At 40.8% G+C, this 16,658-nt stretch overlaps 1 protein-coding gene across 1 annotated transcript in view; it reads right to left on the reverse strand.

The window, feature by feature from the left end:
- frmd3 (FERM domain containing 3) overlaps positions 1–16,658 on the reverse strand; it is a 163,537-nt gene that overhangs the window by 46,601 nt on the left and 100,278 nt on the right. The window contains exons 8-10 of the mRNA XM_061901376.1: positions 14,812–14,900; positions 12,938–13,001; positions 4,469–4,557 (exon numbers count right to left, since the gene is read on the reverse strand). Of these exons, the coding sequence (XP_061757360.1) occupies positions 4,469–4,557; positions 12,938–13,001; positions 14,812–14,900 (242 nt within the window). The remainder of the gene's footprint in view (positions 1–4,468; positions 4,558–12,937; positions 13,002–14,811; positions 14,901–16,658) is intronic.

Below are 16,658 nucleotides of genomic sequence, written 5' to 3' on the forward strand. Positions count from 1 at the left end.
TGTACTGTACATACATATATGTGGAGAGGCGGGACCGGCAGTCCGACAGCGAGGCAGAGCGGGGCGGCGAGGAGGCGTGGACGGCGAGCGAGCAATCCTGATCAGGTGCGGGGGCGCCCAGCTGGGCACAATTAAATAATCCCTGCGCACTCTGTAAAAGAGCGACAGCCGGAAACGTGGGGGAGAGAGGCGCAGACCAGAGACGAAGCCAGAAAGAAACGGATGTGCTCGAGCGCGGAAGAGGAAGAGAGCCGGAGGAAGACGCAGACGCGGCCGGCTGAAAAGCAAAAGCTGAAAGGTTTCATTGAAATAATAAAACAAAAGTCACAATCCGCTCGACGTAATGTCTATCCTTGGTGGACCATGGAACCCGGACGGTAAGAGTCTGTCACAATATATTATTAGTGAATATAGTTACGCTTTTAAAATGTTGTTTAAAGCCATTGTCCTCGACAATGGACATTTGAGTGTTGCATACAAGGGCTATTTTCCGACCCAAAATGTGTAACCCTGACATAATAAATCTACAAAGGCTGGTTGGACATGTTTTTTTTAAAGGTTTTACCTTGTATTTTGTGTTTTATTTCACTGTGTGACATTTTACTATATTGATTCATTCATTCATTTTTCATTAATTTTTCATTTATCTCCTTCATTGATGTGCATATTTGATCAATAGACAATTATACCTCAATTATACAATTTTATATTTACACACCAATGCCTGAGAAGGAGCAGGAACGAAGAAAAATCTTATATTTTCCTGCCCCCTTCAACATAATACATAGTCGTACACACCAACAAATATATCCAAATGTAATGAAAACAAACAAAAAACACAAGAAAAACACAACAATTGCAAAACTTCATGAAGTACAAACCGAACAAAAAAATAATAATAATAATAATATACACCTCACGGAATGATACAAAACCAGACAAAAAAAAAGTAAAATGATAAATAAAAAGCAAAATGTAAACACTTATGGCTATCCATGTGATCTTATTGTTTTGTCTTTATATATTTTTTTCAATTGGAATATATTTCTACAATCTTTTATCTCATCGTAAAGAAAAGTCAATAGTTTAACCCCTACCACTGATGTAAACATTTGTTTTAAAGGTGTCCTTGAATACTGATGTTTGAAATGACCTTTTTTTCTATGCTCTGTATTCTCAAAAGTGAATGAATGATGGGTTCCAACTTCTCTGTGAGCGCTTTGAGTATCTAACAATAGAAAAGTGCGATATAAATCTAATCCATTATTATTGTTATTATTATAAACATTTTTTGTAAATTTTGCTGGTACTGTTTTACTTTTAGCCTTAAACATGACACATAATATCTGTAGCTTTACTAGCTCCTGTAGTTTCAATAAACCATGATCAATAAATAATATTTTTATGTGTTTTAAGTAATTTACTTTATGAATAATCCTTATAGCTCTTTTCTGTGGTTGATACAAAGCCTTTATGTTACTCTTATATGTGTTCCCCCACACTTCTACACATTAGCTGATATATGGCAATATATGTGCATAATACAATATACGCATTAACCTATAATCTAACACAGGGTCTCAAACACGCAGCCCTAACTCTTCCGGGCTACAATATACGCCCCCACCATCCCCAACCTAGCCCCCTATTGTAACCTGGAGGAGTTAGGGCTGCATTGGATTCTGGGTATTTGTTATGTTGTGTTTATGTTGTGTTACGGTGCGGATGTTCTCCCAAAATGTGTCAATCTTGTCTGGTGTGGGTTCACAGTGTGGCCCAAAGTTGTTTATATGGCCACCCTCAATGTGACCTGTATGGCTGTTGATCAAGTATGTCTTGCAGTCACTTCCATGGGTCTACGGAAGCTTCATAAAACATGTGACTAGGTCAGCACACTGTTTGTACGGTGGAAAAGCGGACGAGACGGCAGGTTATAAACAACTCCAAAGGCAGTGCCAATCACGGCACGCCCATAATTAGTTGTCCGGGTGAAAACCGGGAGAATGATTGCCCCGGGAGATTGTCTGGATGGGTACTGATATTCGGGTGTTTCCCAGAAGGATCGCGAGAGTTGGCAAGTATGTTGCTAGGGCGGGAAAGCCATTCAAAAAGGTGAATTCATTAAAAAGTGCATGTTAGATTTTTTTAAGAAATCTTTTCTTGCGGCCAGACTCACACAGTTTTTGCATCCTGTGGCCCGCAGGTAAATTGCGTTTGAGACCCCTGATCTAACACATATTTTACCTTGTTTAATATAAAAATACTCTTAGACATCTTTTTCCGTACATGTGCAATATGAGATTTCCATGTCAGACTGTCATACAGTATCACTCCTAAAAATCTAAGTTCAGAAACCCTTTCAATGTCAATTCCATCTATCGATGGTTTGATCGTTTCCTCCCTTTTCCTCTTACAAAAAATCATAAACTTTGTTTTTTTTACATTTAATGATAATTTATTGACATCAAACCATCTCTTGAGTTTACCGTATTTTTCGGACTATAAGTCACAGTTTTTTTTCATAGTGCGACTTATACTCAGGAGCGACTTACTGTATGTGGGAAATTATTAACACATTACCGTAATATATCAAATAATATTATTTAGCTCATTCACGTAAGAGACTCGACGTATAAGATTTCATCGGATTTAGCGATTAGGAGTGACAGATTGTTTGGTAAATGTATAGCATGTTCTATATGTTATAGTTATTTGAATGACTCTTACCATAATATGTTACGTTAACATACCAGGCACCTTCTCAGTTGGTTATTTATGCGTCATATAACGTACACTTATTCAGCCTGTTGTTCACTATTCTTTATTTATTTTAAATTGCTTTTCAAATGTCTATTCTTGGTTTTGCCCCCCCAAAAAATTTCCCCAAAAAATGCGACTTATACTCCAGTGCGACTTATATATGTTTTTTTATGCATTTTGGGCAGGTGCGACTTATACTCCGGGGCGACTTAGTGTCAGGCTTGCCACTGACATTTTATTTGTGTTTTAGTTTTTCCTCTATGTGTGTTTAGTATTTCCTGTTTTTAGTTCCTGTCAGCGCTCTTATTTTGTCTGTTTCCTGTTTTTTTCCCTGTGAGCTGCGGCTGATTGGCACCTGGCCACACCTGGAGTCAATCAGCCCGCTCTTATATTACCTGCTTTGTTCCTCCAGTCATTGCTGGATTATTGTCGCTCTTGTCATTGCTACCTGTCGTGTCTTGTCGTGTCGTTTCAATGCAGCGTTGCGGTAAGCTATCTTCGGTAGCTGTTTGTAGCTTACTGTCTTTTGTTCCCTGTTTTCAGTTTTGTTTGTTCACAGCCAAGTTTGTTATCCGCCTCGTGCGCGCTTTTCGTTTGTACCATTTTGTTTGGTTTTTGTCTTAGTGTTTTATTAAATCATGTTTACCTGCAAAATGCCTGCCTCCTTTCTCTGCATCTTGGGGTTCGTCACAAACTAACTCAGACACTTATACTCCGAAAAATACGGTACTTATTTATTGGTTAGTTATAATTCAGGCTTTATTGATTTCATATAATTGTCATTATTATTATTATTATTATTATTATTATTATTTACTAACTGACATAATTTTGCGCAAATCATTGTATGTTCAGTACAAGAAAGTAACATTAGAATATGTATATTATTAGTGAATATAGGTACGTTTTTAAAATGTTGTGTAAAGCCATTGTACTCTACAATGGACATTTCAGTGTTGCATACAAGGGCTATTTTCTGACCCAAAATGTGTAACCCTGACATAATAAATATACAAAGGCTGGTTGGACTTGTTTTATTTTAAAGGTCTTACCTCGTATTTTGTGTTTTATTTCCCTGCGTGACATTTTACTATATTGATTGATTGTATGGTGCTCTTGAATGGGGATTGTGCTGAAAATCTTAATTTCCCTTTAGGGATCCATCCATCCATTTTCTACCGGGGGGCCCCAGTGCCTATCTCAGCTACAATCGGGCGGAAGGCAGCGTACACCCTGAACAAGTCGCCACCTCATCGCAGGGCCAACACAGATAGACAGACAACATTCACACTCACATTCACACACTAGGGCCAATTTAGTGTTGCCAATCTACCTATCCCCAGGTGCATGTCTTTGGAGGTGGGAAAAAGCCGGAGTACCCGGAGGGAACCCGCGCATTCACGGGGAGGACATGCAAACTCCACACAGAAAGATCCCGAGCCCGGGATTGAACCCTGACTACTCAGGACCTTCGTATTGTGAGGCAGACGCATTAACCCCTCTGCCACCGTGAAGCCCCCTTTTAGGGATTAATATAGTATTTCTGGATCAATATAGTATTTCTGGATCTGATTCTGATTCTAACACTTATGTAAAAGGCGTTGCATTTTTTTGCGGCTCCAGACAGATTTTTTTTGGTGGTATTTTCGATCAAATATGGCTCTTTCAACATTTTAGGTTGCCCACCCCTGGTACTAAGCCAACTCACTTGTAAAAGGCCTGATTCTCCACCCCGCACTTCCACAAGTGTTTACATGCCGCAGGGGTCGAGGTGTGAAAAGTCAACACCAGTTTCTTCTGCAAACAGAGAGAGAGAGAAAACACAGCGATGAGCTAAGGTAGAAGAACACTGTAGGATGTACAGTGGGGCAAAAAAGTATTTAGTCAGCCACCGATTCAAGTTCTCCTACTTAAAATGATGACAGAGGTCTGTAATTTTCATCATAGGTACACTACAACTGTGAGAGACAGAATGTGAAAAAAAAAATCCAGGAATTCACATTGTAGGAATTTTAAAGAATTTATTTGTGAATTATGGTGGAAAATAAATATTTGGTCAACCATTCAAATGCATGATGTTTCCACCTCCATGCTTCACAGTAGGTATGGTGTTCTTGGAATGCAACTCAGTATTCCTCCAAACACGACGAGATGAGTTTATACCAAAAAGTTCTATTTTGGTTTCATCTGACTACATGACATTCTCCCAATCCTCTGCTGTATCATCCATGTATCCATTTTGGTATAAACTCAACTCGTCGTGTTTGGAGGAAGAAGAATACTGATTTGCATCCCAAAGAACACCATGGGGCGGTATACCTCGGTTGGTGGAGCAGCTGTGCCAGTAACTTGAGAGTTGCAGGTTCGATCCCCGCTTCCGCCATCCTAGTCACTGCCGTTGTGTCCTTGGGCAAGACACTTTACCCACCTGCTCCCAGTTCCACCCACACTGGTTTAAATGTAAAAATTTGATATTGGGTTTCACTATGTAAAGCGCTTTGAGTCACTAGAGAAAAAGCGCTAAATAAATATAATTCACTTCACTTCACTACCTACTGTGAAGCATGGGGGTGGAAACATCATGCTTTGAGGCTGTTTTTCTGCTAAGGGGACAGGACGATTGATCCGTGTTCAGGAAAGAATGAATGGGGCCATGTATCGTGAGATTTTGAGCCAAAACCTCCTTCCATCAGTGAAAGCTTTGAATGGTTGACTAAATACTTATTTTCCACCATAATTTACTAATAAATTCTCTAAAAATTCCTACAATGTGAATTCCTGGATTTTTTTTTTACATTCTGTCTCTCACAGTTGAAGTGTACCTGTGATGAAAATTACAGACCTCTGTCATCATTTTAAGTGGGAGAACTTGCACAATCGGTGGCTGACTAAATATTTTTTTGCCCCACTGTACATTAAATAACCAATGAGAGGGAGCTGTGCAACAGAAAGCTGACAGCCACATTTTGCAGCGTACACCACATCAAGCATTTAGATCCAGTGTGGAGGATAGAGAGCTCCTAATGGGCCTGGAGGATGGACACGTTCCAGTAAGTGCTAGACAACAGAGCTGCGTGTCTGCTAATACGAGACAACAGATCAATTCTGTCCAGTGGGAGGGAGCTTGATAGCATGGGAACGACTGGCTGAAACACACCAGCGAGCAGCCACTATATTACATATTTACTATACCAATAAAACAAACGATAAATCCCAAAGTGGTCAAGAAACAAGAACATAAAAACTGACCTTGCAAAAGTGGCTCAGTCAGCTGGATTGCAACCACTCCACTCTCATCCTCTCATCTGTGGCACGCATCACTTTTTTTACAAGACGTGTTTTTTACACACATGTGCCGCACTGGACACGTGCTGGTGTGCGTGGCCATGTGTGTTTAGGCTATCACCACAGTCCATGGTCCCACTTTGGATGGTAATGAATTCAGGAAGAACTGAGAGGTGAATGTTTATCAGTGAGTAGTACGCCACGTGTACGATGGATGATCAAAAGCATCGGGTCAAAAAGGAGCACAAAGTGGGACAATTAAAGAGTGAGCGACACTTGTGAGATTAAAGTGAGATGAGATAACGGAGGATACACAAATAATCGGACACGTATACACTCACTGGCCACTTCATCAGGTATACCTCGGTACTCAGTATTCCTTGACAAAAGATAACAATGCTCACATTTGAATGACACTCATAGCTGTCTCTTATTTGCATTGGTAGACTGTACACCAGTGATGTCAAAGTTAAGGCCCGGGCACCAGATCTGGCCCACAACATCTTTTTTCCCGGCCGGCAAACACCTGAAAATGATAAATGTCAATAGAGTACTTAATATTTTGTAATGGATTTTTTTTTCCATTTTGACAGAAAAAATAAATGTACTGATTGAAATTGCATACTTTCCAAACATTTTTGTCTAAATAAAAATAAACACTTAAATATCTGCTTGCCTAATGATTTTACAGCAAACTACCAATCAAATTAATAAAAATGACAATACATTTTACAGTGTTTTTTACAGCATATTATTGTAAAATTATACATATATATATATATATATATGTGTATGTATGTATATTTATACATGTATAATTATGTATATATATATACATATATATATATATATATATGTATATAATTGTACATGTATAAATATACATATATACACACATATATATATATATATATATATTTTTTTTTTTTTATATATATATATATATATATATACACACAGTCAAAGTTTGTGGTCATACAGTGCTCTCAATACAGGGGTAAAGCGGAATACACGTTAAGTCAGAAAAAACACAGAGGCTATATCATCCCTACAAGCCTGTTTTGCAGGTTTTCCTATACAAAATCACAGGGATGATATAGTCTCTGTGTTTTTCTGACCTAATATATATATATATATATATATATATATATATATATAACTTGTTTTGGAATGTACAGTACATATCTGCGGCTCATATAAAAATATGTTTTTCCTTCAAAATTTTGTGGGTGCTGTTTATATCTTGGTGCGCTCTATAGTCCGTACAATACGGTACATTATAGTGTCTTCAAATTGTGCAGTTTTTCACAAAAGTAGGGACTTTTGTTAAAGCTAGAACCAATTATTTATGTATACCGTACACTGATTCTTCTGCTTTGCTGTACAAACTTTTCGGTTTAGAAACAATGTTCAAGAACCATCAGGTTGGAAATCGATGTTCCACTGCACTAATAACACAAATATCACTCTGCTTTTGTCAGCTATAAAACATGTAATATTACTTCTTGGCATATCTCCATGGATTTGCTTTAGCCTGTTTACAAAACTTAGAATGTCACAATGGCCTCCAGCTTCCAGCCAATGATTTTGGATTCGATTTGAATTGATCCCTTGGGTGTGGGTCCTTCGGGAAATTAAAGTTCCAAAAGCAGCAACACCATTTAAAAAAAATATTAGCTGTCATACATGCGACCCTCACTGGAAAAAATGTTGACACTCCTGATTTAGGATTTCTGTTTTGATTGTCAGGTTGTAATGCAAGCAACAACCACACTGATGACATCACCGCTCTGACAGTGTCATTCAAGTCTTGGCATAATTATCTTTTCGGTAAGTGTTCCTAATGTGGTGTCCTATGAGTGTACACACACACACACACACACATATTATTGTATTTCTGACCTCCTTGAGACCCCCCAAAAATGCCTACCTCTTTAGGACCACCCTTTCTAGATATATACAGATTTGTATTTACAGTACAACATTAATAATATATACAAACTATGCAAATATAAAAAAGGTAAGTTTTTTGTTTATTTTTAATTTTTTGTTTGTAATGGGTTTTTAATCTTTATTATTTACTTTCCGTTATTACAGTATGTCTCTAATTTTACAGTATGTCTCTATATACATTTTTTAAAAATACATTTTGGCCTTTTTGCCTTCTTAAACACACTTGTTATTACATATGTTAGCCAGAGGGGGAGCACTTCAAATTTTTACACACACTTGTTATTTCATACGTTGACCAGAGGGGGTGCACTTTTAAAACCGACACACGGTCAAATGGAAAAATCCCTCCTTTTTGGGACCACCCTCATTTTGATAGATTTCACGACCAGGGGTACAAATGAGATCTCTATTTTTTGTCTTTCGTAATGTGCTTAAGGCCAATGACAAACGAGTCACGGACCACAGATGGCCCCTGTGCCGGACATTGGGCAACCCAGCTGTGGAAGCTAACTGTTAATCGCCACTATAGTCTTAGTACCGTAGTGTATTTGTTCATCCTATGGTCACATACGGGACGCGGGTTGTCTTACGTCAGCACGTTTTTATCCGGGGATGAACAGGAAAGTCCTTCTTTAGTTGCCGTCTTGTTTTATCATATATTGCTGCCTTTGAACCTGTCAATGTTTACTTTTGTATGCACATTAAATCAACAAAAAATCTGGAGTTTGGAGCAATGTTTACAGACAGATTCTAGTATTTGGCTCTCTATCAGACGCGATAGTTTTCCGTATTGAAACCATGACTTCGGTCCTAACTTGTTCACCGGTCCTCATATGGAAGGTACTTTTCCTTGTTGATGTCTCAAGAAGGGTAGAAATGCCACAACACACACTGAACATGATTATGCAACACAATTTCACATGACTTACTCCCAACAACATAAAAGTACCAGGACTACATGACAAATGAAGATGTACAAACACACGTACAAGACGTATAAACAAAGACAATGTAAAGTACAGTAAAGTGTAGTGATGGTGGTTGTTGGGGATGAGGCATCATCATATTGCAAGGTTCGAGTACAACAGTGATTTCCGGTGCCATCCTCCTCCTCCTTGTGTGCATGTACTCACCAGTGACGACTATGTTTACACACGGAGAGAAGAGACAGAAACACAAAAGATAAAACTAAGCAGCCAGCGTGATTCAGTCGGATTAAACTTCTGCTAAGACTGAGCGGAGGGGCCGACACACTGGAGAGCAAACCCTCTTGTTCTGACGAAAAAAAAACAGAGGCCGAAACTAAACCCGATTGAGCGGAACGGGCTGATGGTCGCCAATGTCAAACACAATCAGCGAGGGCGCGGCCACAGACATGAAGGCACAGATAAGAGCTGCAGATTTTCGAGGCACATTGAGGCATAAACACTCAAGGATGCAGATCGCATGAATGAATCAGACAATGTCAGATTTTGCAAGACTCAAAAGAAAAAAAAAATGCATCATTTTGGCAATTTTGCCCATCATTCAGAATCCCTATAAGAGACAAGAACACATTTGATTTGTGTACATTAAATTGTTTAATATGTCTCGTACTCGACAACTAAAAGTGTAGCTGATGGGAGTCATCTATTCCCACTACAAAGCCCTCTAAAAAAACATCCAAGAACCGCCAACATTTTACATGTCGTGACCAACATATTAACCGATTATTAGTGTCGGCTTATTCTCGGTGGCTAGCAATGCAGCTAATGGGTGCGATTAATTCCACCTCTAAATGACTTTCAATATGCATTTAAAAACCGTTAACAAAACATTTACGTTCCGTAACCTGTATAATAACCAAGCTGTAGCGACGTTGTTATTGTAAGAGCAAACACTGAGGAACTCTTTTTCTAGTGTAGTAACACATGGGTGTGCTACGGTATTGGCCGTAAAAGTTAGTTACGGAAATAGATAAGCTATCTTACATCAGCACGAAAAGCGTTTGAATTTCTAATGCACAACACAATGCGATAAGACACCAATTTGTACTGCCTGAAAAACATGAACGATCATATTAAAGTATCTGTAAAGTATTAGCCCACATTTCATGTATTGTTTGTACACAGCTAGCCTGATAGCGAATGTACTGTAGTTGTATATTAACACGCAGGGCGTCCTGCGTGCATCATGATCGATGTTAATGTGACACACTGGATGGACAGTTGTTCGTCTGGTCCAGCTGGACGGGGACATTTCCTGTTGATTTTGGGGAAGCAATCCATTTATGTCAAAATAGATTGGCTCCAAGTTCCATATTCATAGCGTGAAAATCGCTTTCATCTAGAGATGTCCGATAAAATCGGACTGCTGATATTATCGGACGATAAATGTTTTAAAAGCCAACTGAAATTAGATTTTCTTATTTAAGCGGGGATAGCAGGTCCATTCTATGTGTCATACTTGATCATTTCGCGATATTGACATATTTTTGCTGAAAGGATTTAGTAGAGAACATCGATGATAAAGTTGGCAACTTTTGGTCGCTAATAAAAAAGCCTTGCCTGTACCGGAAGTAGCAGACGATGTGCGCGTGACGTCACGGGTTGTCCTCACATTGTTTACAATGATGGACACCAGCAGCGAGAGCGATTCGGACCAAGAAAGCGACGATTTCTCCATTAATTTGAGCGAGGATGAAAGATTTATGGATGAGGAAAGTGAGAGTGAAGGACCAGAAAAAAAAAAAAAAAACTAGACAGCAGAACGATTCAGATGTTATTAGAGACATTTACTAGGATAATTCTGGAAAATCCCTTATCTGCTTACTGTGTTACTAGTGTTTTAGTGAGGTTATACGGTCGTACCTGTACAACCTGAAAGTCGGAGGGGTGTGGCCACGGGTGTGGTGACCGCCAGTGTCTCCGAGGGAAGCCACGTTTCTCGACCAGGCGAAGGCAGTCGGTCGGGCCGGGCAGAGTTTTTTCCCCCCTCCTCTACGGTGGAAGCATCCGACGGTCGGGGCCGGCCGATGGGAGGAGGCAAGAGAGTCGCAGCTGCCTCTTTGACAGGTGCAGGAGGAACGACGCAAGCTCTCCGCTCATGTCTACGGTAAGAGCCGACTTATTACCACCATTTTCTCACCGAAACCTGCCGGTTGACATGTGGTAGGGAACCATGTTCTCTTGACTGCTCTGTTCCATAGTAAAGCTTCACCGTCATCTTTCGGGAATATAAATAAGGAAACACCGGCTGTGTTTGTGTTGCTAAAGGCGGCCGCAGTACACCGCTTCCCACCTACAGATTTCTTCTTTGACGTCTCCATTATTAATTGAACAAATTGCAAAAGATTCAGCTACACAGAAGTCCATAATACTGTGGAATTATGTGATGAAAAGAGACGACTGATAGTTGTGAACGGGCCTGGACCAAAACGTCCTCTACAATGCGTGACGTTACGCGCACGCGTCATCATACCGCGACGTTTTAGCTGATACTTCTGCGTGAAATTTAAAATTGCAATTTAGTAAACTAAACCGGCCGTATTGGCATGTGTTGCAATGTTAAGATTTTATCATTGATATATCAACTATCAGACTGCGTGGTCGGTAGTAGTGGGTTTCAGTAGGCCTTTAAAATGTGATATCGGAAATTATCGGTATCGGTTTCAAAAAGTAAAATTTATGACTGTTTAAAACGCAGCTGTACAGAGTGGTACACGGACGTAAGGAGAATTACAGAGTGCCAATAAACCTTAAAGGCACTTTTCACACACACATAAGTGAATGCATGCATACTTGGTCAACAGCCATACAGGTCACATTGAGGGTGGCCGTATAAACAACTTTAACACTGTTACAATATGCGCCACACAACAGATCAAATACCCAGAATCCCTTGCAGCACTAACTCTTCCGGGACGCTACAATATACACCCCCCGCCACCAAACTCCACCCCCCAACCCCGGCCACCGAGCCACGTCCCTACCCCATCCCACCTCAAACCCCGGCGCCCCCCATCTCCCGAATTCGGAGGTCTCAAGGTTGGCAAGAATGATTACTATATGTCTGTATATACATATTTATTGTCATGATTTGTGGTCACTTTCTATTTGGTTTTGGACTCATTGTGCACTCTTGTTTGTTCTGTCACCATGACATCTCATTAGTTTCACCTGTTATGTGTTCACGACTCATGCACCTGATTTGTTTGGACTCATGCACCTGTTAATCACCACAGCACTATTTAAGCCTGTAGTTCCCAGGCAATCAGCCTGGCGATATCACCTTCTACACACTCTTGTTATCCATGCTGATAATCCATGCTTTTTTCTCGTTCCAAGTAAGTTTTCGTTATTCATGCCACAGTTTGCAAGTTTTGTTTTATGTCCATAGTTTACGGTATGGTAATAGTTTTTGTTTTCTTAGCCAAGTTTAGTACCTCCGCTGTGGGCGCCTTTTGTTTATACCCTTTGTTTTTTGTAGTTCTTTCGAGTTAAAATTAAAATATGTCATTACCTTGACGTCGTGTCCGGGAAAAAAAACCTCACCAAAGGCCACGGCCTGACATTTATTTTATTTCTTTAATTAATTTTGGCCAAGGGGGGCGCATTTCAATGTATTACACACACTTGTTATTACATATGTTGACCAGCGGGGGAGCACCTTTAAAACAGACAAACAGACAACTTGAAAAATCCCTCCTGTTTGGGACCACCCTCATTTTGATAGACATTCTCTATTAGAGGCAATGTTTTTCCGTATCGGGACTATGATTTATGTCCTAAATTGTTCACCGCTCCTCATATAGAAGGTACATTTCCTTCTTGATGTCTCAAAAAGGGCACACGCGCACGCACGCACGCACACACAAACACACACACACACATGGTAAGTCCATGGTGCTATCATCATAAGAGCGCGTGTGAAAGGAGCAGCACCGAGATAGCGCTCTCACCTCTTTTTGAATCCCGATGACATAAAAGGTTTTTCCTTCAAACTTCAGCTTACTAACGTCGGCCCTGGATGACAAAGAACATAAGCGACACAGTAGGAAATTAAACAGTTAAGTTAGTTAAACACATTTTTTTAAAAGCTTGATTTTTTTTTTATAAATAGACAACTTTACCATGCATTATTAGTTGTAAAACAAAGTGTAGATTGTTTCAGTTATGTAGGTTAGTTAAACAGAATGTAATCTGTATATAGTGGGTACACATTTATGTACACTTCTATTATCTGTTTGTTAGTTAAAAGCACTTACATTGATGCCAAAGTGAATCAAACGCACATTACATGTGTGCTCTGATGTGGGATCTGAACCGGGGATGACGTTGTGGCTCGTGCAGTCCTTTGAGACACTTGTGATTTAGGGCTATATAAATAAACATTGCTTGATTGATTGATACATTAGGCCAGTGGTTGTCAACCTTTTTTCAGTGATGTACTTTCTGTGAACATTTTTTTTAATTCAAGTACCCCCTAATCAGAGCAAAGCATTTTTGATCGAAAAAAAGAGATAAAGAAGTAAAATACAGCACTATGTCATCAGTTTCTGATTTATTAAATTGTATAACAGTGAAAAATATTGCTCATTTGTAGTGGTCTTTCTTGAACTATTTGGAAAAAAAGATATAAAAATAACTAAAAACTTGTTGAAAAATAACCAAGTGATTCAATTATAAATAAAGATTTCTACACATAGAAGTAATCATCAACTTAAAGTGCCCTCTTTGGGGATTGTAATAGAGATCCATCTGGATTCATGAACTTAACTCTAAACATTTCTTCACAAAAAAAGAAATCTTTAACATCAATATTTATGGAACATGTTCACAAAAAATCTAGCTGTCAACACTGAATATTGCATTGTTGCATTTCTTTTCACAGTTTATGAACTTACATTCATCTTTTTGTTGTGATCCGGTTCTTGGAACACATTTCGAGTTTTTGTTTGTATCCTTTTTTGTGTTTTGATCATTTCTGGACTCTGCCGATCCCTTTGTTTGAGCACTTAATTTATATTCATCACCATGGCGACTTAATTAGTTCCACCTGCACTGACGCCTGGCGCACACCTGTCTTTAATTATTGTTTTGTATTTAAGACCGCCTGCTACCTTAGTTCTTTCTGGACGTTTTGTTTGCTTCTTGCAACAGTTGCGTTGGCTCCTGCTTTTTGTATTGACTCTGCTAAGTCTCAGCTTAGTTCGGCACGTGCCTCTTTTGGACTTGTGAACTCGACTCTTGCTAGCATTAGTATTTAGCTTTCCGTACGTAGGCACACCTTTTCTTTGCCTTTTGTACAAGTGTTATTTTGTTATTCTGTATATTAAACAAGGTCTTACCTTCAATCCTGCCTGCTCCTCGTCCTGTAGCATCCTAGGGGTGACAACACACGCGCATCCAAAATGCGCCACGCGCGCAACACTTTTGTTGAATTATTATTCAATAAATATATTTATAAAGGGTTTTTGAATTGTTGCTATTTTTAGAATATTTTTAAAAATCTCACGCACCCCTTGGCATACCTTGAAGTACCCCCAGGGGTACGCATACCCCCATTTGAGAACCACTGCATTAGGCTATTGGGCGAGAGCTGCGACCCGTTTGCGTGACTCATCGATTCTATTCTGATGTTTTCCTGTAATTTCTGTGACTTTGTGGATTACTCCCAGTCATATTTGGAGTCCTTCTATATATATATATATATATATATATATATATATATATATATATATATATGGGACATACATCTCTACAGTACAGTATGTGCATTGATTTCTATTCTTACAGATTTGTAGAAGACAAATGTATAGGTATGGTTTTGTACCATTTGAGAAGATGGATCCTCTTGTTTCCCTGGAAGACCACAAAGCCAGTCGCCGTGAAGCCGAGGAAAGCTGTGGAGCCCGTAAAGTCCTACACACACACACACAAACAAACACAATAATCCAAATGAGTATCACACCTAAACAATTACAAAATGTATTTATTTCTACAGGTTCAATTCAATTGTCCACATCTCAGTTTCATTCTTTGGCTCCCGGATCTTTATGATGGTGCAAATTGTCACCATCCATCCACCCATCTTCTTCTGCTTATCCGAGGTCGGGTCGCGGGGGCAGCAGCCTAAGTAGGGAAGCCCAGACTTCCCTCTCCCCAGCCACTTCGTCTAGCTCTTACCGGGGGATCCCGAGGCGTTCCCAGGCCAGCCAGGAGACATAGTCTTCCCAACGTGTCCTAGGTCTTCCTCGTGGCCTCCTACCGGTTGGACGTGCCCTAAACACCTCCCTAGGGAGGTGTTCGGGTGGCATCCTGACCAGATGCCTGAATCACCTCATCTTGCTCCTCTCGATGTGGAGGAGCAGCGGCTTTACTTTGAGTTCCTCCCGGATGACAGAGCCTCACCCTATCTCTAAGGGAGAGCCCCGCCACCCAGCGGAGGAAACTCATTTCGGCCGCTTGTACCCGTGATCTTATTTTTTCGGTCATGACCCAAAGCTCATGACCATACTGTAGGTGAGGATGGGAATGTAGATGGACCGGTAAATTGAGAGCTTTGCCTTCCGGCTGAGCTCCTTCTTCCCAACGGATCGGTACAACGTCCGCATTACTGAAGACGCTACACCGATCCGCCTGTCGATCTCACGATCCACTCTTCCCCCACTCGTGAACAAGACTCCTAGGTACCTGAACTTCTCCACTTGGGGCAGGGTCTCCTCCACAACCCGGAGATGGCATTCCACCCTTTTCCGGGCGAGAACCATGGACTCGGACTTGGAGGTGCTGATTCTCATTCCGGTGCCTTCACACTCTGCTGCGAACCAATCCAGTGAGAGCTGGAGATCCCGGCCAGATAAAGCTATCAGGACCACATCATCTCCAAAAAGCAGAGACCTAATCCCGCGGCCACAAAACCGGAACCCCTCAACGCCTTGACTGCGCCTAGAAATTCTGTCCATAAAAGTTATGAACAGAATCGGTGACAAAAGGACAGCCTTGGCGGAGTCCAACCGTCACTGGAAATGTGTTCGACTTACTGCCGGCAATGCGGACCAAGCTCTGACACAGGGAGCGGACCGCCACAATAAGACAGTCCGATACCCCATACTCTCTGAGCACTCCCCACAGGAATTCCCGAGGGACACGGTCGAATGCCTTCTCCAAGTCCACAAAGCACATGTAGACTGGTTGGGCAAACTCCCATGCACCCTCAAGAACCCTGCCGAGAGTATAGAGCTGGTCCACAGTTCCACGACCAAGACGAAAACCACACTGTTCCTCCTGAATCGAGGTTCGACTATCCGGCGTAGCCTCCTCTCCAGTACACCTGAATAAACCTTACCGGGAAGGCTGAGGAGTGTGATCCCACGATAGTTGGAACACACCCTCCGGTCCACCTTCTTAAAGAGAGGGACCACAACCCCGGTCTGCCGGGGTACCGCCCCCGATGTCCACGCGATGCTGCAGAGTCTTGTCAACCAAGACAACCCCACAGCATCCAGAGCCTTCAGGAACTCCGGACGGATCTCATCCACCCCTGGGGCCTTGTTACCGAGGAGCTTTTTAACTACCTCAGCGACCTCAGCCCCAGAAATAGGAGAGTCCACCACAGATTCCCCAGGCACTGCTTCCTCATAGGAAGACGTGTTGATGGGATTGAGGAGGTCTTCGAAG

The sequence above is a fragment of the Nerophis ophidion genome, linkage group LG01 (assembly GCF_033978795.1).
Source record: "Nerophis ophidion isolate RoL-2023_Sa linkage group LG01, RoL_Noph_v1.0, whole genome shotgun sequence".
Classification (NCBI taxonomy): Eukaryota; Metazoa; Chordata; class Actinopteri; order Syngnathiformes; family Syngnathidae; genus Nerophis; species Nerophis ophidion.